Consider the following 8,766-nt stretch of genomic DNA (forward strand, 5'->3'; position numbering starts at 1 on the left):
TCTACTCTCTCTCTTCACTCTCTCCCTTCTCTCTCTACTCTTCCGGTCTCTCTCTACTCTCTTCGGTCTCTCTCTACTCTCTTCGTCTCTCTCTCTCTACTCCTCTCTCCCTCTCTCGTTCTTCTCTCACCTCTCTCTCTATCTCTTGACTCACTCTATCTCCCGTGCTCTCTCTACCTTCGTCTCTCTCTTACTTCTCCGTCCTCTTACTGTCTTCCTACGATCTCTCTGCTCCGTTCTCTCTCTATCTCTCTCCTCGTCTCTCTCTCTCCTCTCTCCGTCTCTCTCTACTCGATCTTCCGTCTCTCTCTACTCTCTTCCGTCGTCTCTCTATTCTTCCTCTTCCGCTCTCTCTCTCTACCTCTCTCTCTCTTCGCGTCTCGTACTCTCTCTCGTCTCTCTACTCCCTCTCCCGTCTCTCTCTACTCTCTCCGTCTCTCTCTACTCATCTCGTCTCTCTCTACTCTCTCTCCGTCTCTCTCTACTCTCTCCGTCTCTCTCTACTCTCTTCCGTCTCTCTCTACTCTCTTCCGCTCTCTTTTCTCTACTCTCTCCTCCTACTCTCTCTCGACTCACTCTCTCTATCTTCTCTCGACTCTCTCTCCTCTCTAGCTCCTCGTCGACTCTCTCTCTCTACTCTCTCCCTCGCTCTACGACTCTTCCGTTCTCTCTCTACTCTCTCCTCTCTCTCTACTCTCTTCCGTCTCTCTCTACCTCTCCGTCTCGCTTCTACTCTCTTCCGTCTCCTCTACTCTCTCCCGTCTCTCTCTACTCTCTCCCGTCTCTCTCTACTCTCTTCCGTCTCTCTCTAATCTCTGCCGAGTGTCTGTCTCTACTCTCTTCCGTCTCTCTCTACTCTCTTCCGTCTCTCTCTACTCTCTTCCGTCTCTCTCTACTCTCTTCCGTCTCGCTCTACTCTCTTCCGTCTCTCTCTACTCTCTCCCGTCTCGCTCTACTCTCTCCCGTCTCGCTCTAAGTACAGGCGCATGTTTCCCAAAATGTTTTGTAGCACTAAGATCACTGTCAGTCGTTGCCTAATGCCTACAAAACAGACTTAAGATGATCGTAGTGCTAGGAAGGTTTTGTGAAACTCGCCCCACTACAGTGTAGATGAAAGTCTCTCACCACCGGTGGTAAAACAAGATAATATTATTTTATAACATGATCTAATCTCAATTGATGTGTTGTATTCCAGGGCCTTGTTTCTCATGTCAAAGAGCAGCTTTCAGCCTCCCAAGCTAAAAGACAAAACAAAATGGTAAGTACAGTACACCTGTCATGTGACCTGGAGCATTTCTGTTATACTACTACAGTCAGTAACAGTAGGTTCCCTCCCCCTGCAGGACCACAGCCTTCCATAACTTTGTTAAAGTCTCGCTGACCAAGAACCCGAAGAAGAGACCGACAGCTGAGAAGCTGTTAACGGTAACTGACACGGCCTCATGAAAACAGGAACTGCCTTGTTTATGTTGTTGTCTTAGGTCTCTCTCTTGTTGTTGTCTTAGGTCTGTTTATGTTGTTGTCTTAGGTCTCTCTCTATGTTGTTGTCTTAGGTCTCTCTCTATGTTGTTGTCTTAGGTCTGTTTATGTTGTTGTCTTAGGTCTCTCTCTATGTTGTTGTCTTAGGTCTCTCTCTATGTTGTTGTCTTAGGTCTCTCTTTATGTTGTTGTCTTAGGTCTCTCTTTATGTTGTTGTCTTAGGTCTCTTTATGTTGTTGTCTTAGGTCTCTCTCTATGTTGTTGTCTTAGGTCTCTCTCTATGTTGTTGTCTTAGGTCTCTTTATGTTGTTGTCTTAGGTCTCTCTCTATGTTGTTGTCTTAGGTCTCTCTTTATGTTGTGTCTTAGGTCCTCTCTCTATGTTGTTTGTTCTAGGTCCCTCTTTATGTTGTTGTCTTAGGTCCTCTTTATGTTGTTGTCTATTAGGTCTCTCTCTATGTTGTTGTCTTAGGTCTCTCTCTTAGTTGTGTCTTAGGTCTCTCTTATGTTGTTGTCTTTAGGTCTCTCTCTATGTTGTTGTCTTATGGTCTCTCTCTCTATGTTGGTTGTCTTAGGTCTCTTCTCTATGTTGTTGCTTGTCTTAGGTCTCTCTTATGTTGTTGTCGTTAGGTCTCTCTCTATGTTGTTGGCTTAGGTCTCTCTATGTTGTTGTCTTAGGTCTCTCTCTATGTTGTTCTGTCTTAGTGTCTTTATGTTGTTGTCTTAGTGTCTCTTTATGTTGTTGTTAGGTCTCTCTTATGTTGTTGTCTTAGGTCTCTCTCTATGTTGTTGTCTTAGGCTCTTTATGTGTTGTCTTAGGTCTCTCTCTATGTTGTGTTTGTCTTAAGGTCTCTCTCTATGTTGTTTGTCTTGTTCTCTCTATGTTGTTGTCTTAGGCCTCTCTCTATGTGTTGTCTTAGGTCTCTCTCATGTGTGTTGTCTTACTCTTTAGTGTTGTCTTAGGTCTCTCTCTATGTTTGTTGTCTTAGGTCTCTCTTATGTTGTTGTCTTGGGTCTCTCTCTATGTTGTTGTGCTTAGGTCTCTCTTTATGTTGTTGTCGGTCTCTTCTTATGTTGTTGTCTTAGTTCTCTTTATGTTGTTGTCTTAGGTCTCTTCTCTTTTATGGTTTTGTGTTGTCTTAGGTCTCTCTTATGTTTGTTGTCTTAGGTCTCTTTATGTTGTTGTCTTAGGTCTCTCTCTATGTTGTTGTCTTAGGTCTCTCTTGTTAGGTCTTGTTAGGTCTCTTTATGTTGTTGTCTTAGGTCTCTCTCTAGTTGTGTCTTAGTCTCTCTTTATGTTTGTTGTCTTAGGTCTCTCTTATGTTGTTGTCTTAGGTCTCTTTATGTGTTGTCTTAGGTTCTCTCTATGTTGTTGCTCTAGGTCTCTCTTATGTTGTTGTCTTAGGTCTCTCTCTTGTTGTGATGTGTGTTTGTCCTATATTTATATTGTATGTATTTATTTTAATCTCAGGCCCCCGTCCCCGCCTGAGGCCTTTTTGGTAGGCCGTCATTGTAAATAAGAATTTGTTCTTAATTGACTTGGCCCTAGTTAAATAATTAAAGGTTAAATTTTTTTAAAGTAGACCTTGGGGACAAACCATTCAGTATATACCTTCTTAAGTCCGTTTCAGCTGGAACTGTCCCTGGACTAAAAAGCCTGCTCGCGTAAAATTCAGTTTTGAAATGTGCTTTCGAAATAGGGTAAACAAGCCCTAGAGAGTCTAATCATCTAAGAGTTGTTATATTAGAATGTTCTGGAGCATTAGGTTTGACGGTGATTCAGCCTCGTGAGATGTCCAGGTCTTAATGATGGTCGAACCAGTCATCATCTCAGTGGTGAAATCCGTCCCGAGGTCCTATTTAATAGTTGTCACCTTTTAAAGCTTGGTGTAGGAGCATTAGTGGCCAGCTCTGTGTTTCGTTGATGTGTCACAGATCAACATAAAGTCCTGTCTGGCGTCCTCCTTCTGTCTGTCTGGCTGTCCGCCTCTTCTGTCTGTCTGGCTCCTCCTTCTGTCTGGTCTGGCTCCCTCCTGTCTGTCTGTCCTGGCTCCTCCTGTCTGTCTGTTGGCGCCCGCTCCTGTCTGTCTGTCTGGCTCCTCCTGCTTCTGTCTGGCTCCTCCTGTCTGTCTGTCTGGCTCCCTCCCTGTCTGTTCCTGTCTGGCTCCCTCCTTCTGTCTGTCTGGCTCCCGTCTGTCCTGTCTGGTCTGGTCCCTCCTGTCTGTCTGTCTGTCTGTCTGTCCTGGCTCCTCCTGTCTGCTGTCTGGCTCCCTCCTTCTGTCTGTCCTGGCTCCCTCCGTCTGTCTGTCTGGCCCCTCCGTCTGTCTGTCGGCCTCCTCGCGTCTGTCTGTTCTGGCCTCCGTCTGTCTTCTGGCTCCCTCCGTCTGGTCTGTTGGCTCCCTCCGTCTGTCTTGTCTGGCTCCCTCTTTCTGTCTGTCTGGCTCCCCTCTTCTGTCTGTCTGCTCCCTCTTCTGTCTGTGTGGCCCTCCTGTCTGTCTGTCTGGCTCCTCTGTCTGTCATGTCCGGTGTGGCTCAGTTGGTAGAGCAGGCGCTTGCAACGCAGGGTTGTTGAGTTCATTCCCCCGGGGGGACCAGATGAATATGTATGAATTTCCAATTTGTACGTCGCTCTGGGATAAGAGCGTCTGCTAAATGACTTAATGTAAATGTAATGTAAATGTCTGGCTCCCTCCGTCTGTCTGTGTGGCTCGCCTCCGTCTGTCTGTCTGTCGGCTCCCTCCGTCTGTCTGGTCGTGTGTGCTCCTCCTGTCTGTCTGTCTGCGCTCCCTCCGTCTGTTCGCTACTGGCTCCCTATCCTGTCTAGTCGCTGTCCCTTGGCTCCTCTTCTGTCTGTCTGGCTCCTCCTGGTCTGTCTGGGCTCCTCCGTCTGTCTGGGTGTGGCCCTCCGTCTGTCTGTCGTCCTGCTGTCCCTCCGTACTGTCACTGTCCTGTGTAGGCTACCCCTGTCAGTCTGGTCCTCCCTCCTGTCCTGTGTGGCTCCACTCCTGTCTGTCTGGCTACCGCTTCTGTCTGTACTAGTGGTGGCTCCCTCCGTCGTCTCGTTACTGTCTGGATCCTCCGTCTGTCTGTCTGTGTGGCCTCCGCTCCCTCCTGTCGTCCTGGCTCGCTTCCCTCTGTCTGTCTGGCTCCCTCCTCTGTCTGTCTGGGCGCTCGCTCTACCCTCTTCTGTCTGCTCCTCCTTTGTCTGTGTGGCTCTCCTGTCTGTGTGGCTCCTCCTGTCTGGCTCCCTCTCCATTCTCTGTCTGTCTGGCATCCTCCTGCTGTCTGGCTCCCTCCTGTGTCTGTCTGGCTCTCTTCCTGTCTGCTCTGGCTCCTCCGTCTCGTCTGTCTGTCTGTCCTCCGTCTGTCTGTCTGTCTGGCTCCCTCCGTCTGTCTGTGGTGGCTCCCTCCTGTCTGTCTGTGTGGCATCCCTCCTTCGTTGTCTGGCTCAGCTCCTGTCTGTGTGGCTCCCTTCCTGTCTGTCTGGCTCCCTCCGTCTGTCAGAGACTGGCTCCCTCGTCTGTCTGTTCTGTCTGGCTCCCTCGTCTGTCTGTCTGTGTGGCTCCTCCGTCTGTCTGTTACTGTCTGGCTCCCTCCGTCTTGTCTGTCTGTGTGGCTCCTCCTGTCTGTCTGTCTGGCTCCCTCCTGTCTGTGTGTCCCTCCTGTCTGTCTGGCTTCCCCCTGTCTGTCTGTGCTGGCTCCTCCTGTCTGTCCCTGCTTCCTCCTGTCTGTCTGGCTTACCCTCCCGTCTGTCTGTGTGGCTGCCCTCCGTCTGTCTGTCTGTCTGGCTTCCCTCCGTCTGTCTGTCTGTCCTGGCTCCCCCGTCTGTCTGTCTGTGGGCTGCCCTCCTGTCTGTGTGGCTCCTCCTGTCTGTCTGGCTCCGTCTGCTGTCTGTCTGGCTCCGTCTGTCTGTCCTGTGTGGGCCTCCCTTCTCTTCTTCCTGTTCTCATGTGGTCTCCTCAGCATCCGATGTGTACTGTCTGCGCTCCCTGCTTCTCACGCTCTCGTCTGTCTGGCTCACTCCTCTGGCTGTCTGGTCCCTCACGTCCGATCTCCCCCGTGCTGTTCTGGCTCCCTCCGCTTTCTGTCTGGTCCTCCGTGCTCGGCTCTACCTCCTCATTTCGTCTGGCCGTCGGGCGTCTGGCGCTCTGCAGACTGTCTGCTCCTGTCTGTCTGTCTGGCTCCTCCGTCTGTTCTGTCTAGGCTCCCTCCTCTGTCTGTCTGTCTGGCTCCCTCCGTCGTCTTGCTTGTTGGCTCCCTCTCCTCTGCTACTGTCTAGGTCTCCTTCGTTCTGTCTGCGCTCCTTTGTCTGTTGTCTCTCCCTTGCCGTTATCTGCTCGCTCCTCCTTGTGCTGCAGGCTCCCTCCTTCTGATCTCTGCGATCCTGTTGTGTGTGCTTCCTCTGTCCTGTCTGTTCTGGCTCCCTCTGTCCTGTTTCATGGTCCCCGTGGCACTCAGTTGGGTAGAGAATGGCTGGTCCTTGCAACGCCAGTGTAGGGGTTCAGTTGCCCCACAGGGGGACAGGTATGAATATGTAAGTGAATCTTTCCAATTGTACATCGCTCTGGATAGAAGACGGTCTGCTAAATAGCTGTAGAATTTACAGATAAAATGTTGAGCCCTCGTATGTGCCAAGATGTTATGGTCTTCGTGCTCCTCTCCGTCTGTATGGTCTGTGTGGCTCCCCCGTCTGTCTGTTCTGGCTCCCTCCTGTCCCTGTCTGTGCTGGACCGTTCCTCTGATCTGCTGCTCTGTCTACTGTCTGGCTCTCGGCTTTCCTGTCTGTCTGGCTCCCTCCGTCTGTTCTGGCTCCTCCGCTGCTGTCTGTGTGGCTCCTCCGTTGTCGCTGTTCTGGCTCCCTCCTTGTCTGCTGTGTGGCTCCCTCCTGTCGTCTGGCTCCCTCGTCGTGGCTCCGCTGCTGGTCTGTCTGTCGTCGTCGTGTGGCTCCCTCTGCTGTCTGCTGCTCTCCGTCGTCTGTGGATGCTCCCTCCCTGCTTCTGTCTCTCCCGCTCTGCTGCTGGGTCCCTCCTGTCGTGCTCTCCGTCGCTTCTGTCGCCTCCTCGTCTGGCTCCTGCCCTGTCTGGTGCCCTGTCTGGTCTCCTCTTCGTCTGGCTCCCTCCGTGTGGCTGCTCCTGTCTGGTTCGTGCATCCCTTCCCTGTTCGTGTCTGGCTCCCGTGTCTCCGTCCGCTGTGCTCTCGTCCTGTTACTGGGTCCCTCCGTCGGTCTGTTTCTCCTCCGTCTTCGTGTGGCTGCTCCTGCTGTCTGTTGGCTCCAGACTGTTCTGGGTGCTCCCCTCCTGTTCGGTATGGTCCTCGTGGCTGTCTGTTGCCCCTCGTCGTAGTCTGTCTGTCCTGGCTGCCAGAACTGAACCTGTTGTCTGGCTTCCCTCCTCGTCGTCGTCTGGCTCCCTCCGTCTGCTGTCTGTGGCTCCCTGCCGCTGTCTGTCTGGCTCTCTGTCATGGGCTTCCCCCGTAGCCTGTCTGTGCTGGGCTCCCTCTGCTGGCTGTTGGCTCCCTCCGTGCTGTGTGGCTGCCCTACCTTGTCTGTCTGGCTCCCTCGATCCTGTCGCTGTTGTGGCTCCTCCGTTCTGTCTGTCTCTCCGTGTCGTTGGCTCCCTCGCGTCTGTCTGTCTTTGTGCTCCGCGGCTGTCGGGGCTCGCTCCGTTGCTGGTCGTCGTCTGTTGTGCTCCCCGATACATGGTCTGGTGCTCCCTCCCTCCGTTGTTCTGTCTGTGGCTCCTCCCTCCTGTTCTGTACTGGCTCCTCCTCTTCTGCTGGGCTCGCTCATCTGTCTGGCTTCCTCTCTGTCTGTCTGGCTCCCTCCCTCTGTCTGTCTGGCTCCCTCCCTCTGTCTGAGTCTGCGCTCCCTCCGTCTGTCTGTCTGGCTCCTCGTCTGTGTTTCGGCTGCCCCTCGGTCTTCAGCCCTCCTCGTCTGTCTGTCTAGGCTCCGCTCCTCTGTCTGCTCCTTTGGTACTTGCTCCCTCTTCTCTGTCTGGCTCGCCTCTTCTTGCGCGTCCCTCCTATCTGTCTGTTGGCTCCCTCCTTCTGTCTGGTCTGGTCCCTCTGTTCGTCATAGTCGTGGCTCAGTTGGGTAGGCATGGCGCTTGCAACGCCAGGGGTTGTGGGTTCATTCCCCCAGGGGGACCAGAGATGAAATGGCTATGAAACTTCTCAATTTGTAAGTCGCTCTGGCATAAAGCGTCTGCTAAAATGCTAAAATGAAGTAATGTAAAATGTCTGGCTCCCTCCGTCTGTCTGTGGTGCGGTCTCCCCCGTTGTTCGTCTTGGCTCCACTCCTGTCTGTCTTGCTGGCTCCCTCCTCTGATCTGTTGGGCGCCCTCCTGTCTGTCTGTCTGGCTCCCTCTGTCTGTCTGGCTCCGCCGTCTGTCTGGTCTCCCTCCTTGTTCTGTCTGTGGCTCCCTCTGTTCTGTCCTGGCTCCCTCGTACACTGGTCTGTGTGGGCTGCCCGCCTGTCTGTCTGCGGCTCCTGTCTGTCATGTTCTGGTGAACGGTGGCCTCCCTCCGTCTCGTCTGCGGCTTCCCTCCTCTTTGCTGCTCCCGTGTTGTGTGTGCTCCCGTTCCTGTCTGTCTGGCTCCTTTCTGTCTGTGTGTGGCTCCCTCCGTCTAGTCTGGCTCCCTCCGTCTGTCGGGTCCTCATCGTTGTCTGGTCCCTGTCTCGGCTCCCTCCGTCTGTCCGGTCCGCTCTGTCTGTCGTGCCCTCCCTCCTTCTGTCTGTGTGGCTCCTCCCTGTCCTGTCTGTCTGGCTTCCCTCCTCTGTCTGTGTGGCTCCCTCCTTCTTTGTCTGTCTGTGTGCCCCCTCCTTCTGTCTGGCTCCCCGCTGTCTGCTCGTCGGTCTTCTGTTCCGTCGTGCTGTCTGGTGGTGGCTCCCTCCGTCTGTCTGTCTGTCATGGCTCCTCTCGTCTGTGTGGTCCTCTGTCTCCCTCTGTCTGTGCTGCCCCTCCCTGTCTGTTGTGGCTCCCTCCTTCTGTCTGGCTCCACGTCTGTCTGTCCTGTGTGGCTCCCCCGTCTGTCATGTGTCTGTGTGGCTCCCTCCGTCATGGTTGCTGTGTGGCTCCCTCCGTCTGTCTTGTCGTCCGTCTGTTAGTTGCTCCCTCCGTGTCTGTCTGTGTGGCTCCCTCCTCTGTCGTCTGGTCTCGGCTGTCTGGCCTGTCTTCTGGCTCTCCTCTGCTGGCTCATCTCCCTGTCTGTCTGGCTCCCTCCGTGTCGTCTGGCTCCCTCCGGCTGTCTGTCTGGCTCCCTCGTCTGTCTGTGTGGCTTCCGTTCCGTCT

At 53.2% G+C, this 8,766-nt stretch overlaps 1 protein-coding gene across 1 annotated transcript in view; it reads left to right on the forward strand.

Annotated features, from left to right (window-relative positions):
* The window catches only part of LOC112069974 (mitogen-activated protein kinase kinase kinase kinase 5-like), a 37,527-nt gene that overhangs the window by 20,967 nt on the left and 7,794 nt on the right, over positions 1-8,766 (forward strand). The window contains exons 6-7 of the mRNA XM_070438790.1: positions 1,196-1,258; positions 1,344-1,425. Coding sequence (XP_070294891.1) covers positions 1,196-1,258; positions 1,344-1,425 — 145 coding nt within the window. The remainder of the gene's footprint in view (positions 1-1,195; positions 1,259-1,343; positions 1,426-8,766) is intronic.

The sequence above is a fragment of the Salvelinus sp. IW2-2015 genome, unplaced genomic scaffold (genome assembly GCF_002910315.2).
Source record: "Salvelinus sp. IW2-2015 unplaced genomic scaffold, ASM291031v2 Un_scaffold1174, whole genome shotgun sequence".
In the NCBI taxonomy this organism is placed as follows: domain Eukaryota; kingdom Metazoa; phylum Chordata; class Actinopteri; order Salmoniformes; family Salmonidae; genus Salvelinus; species Salvelinus sp. IW2-2015.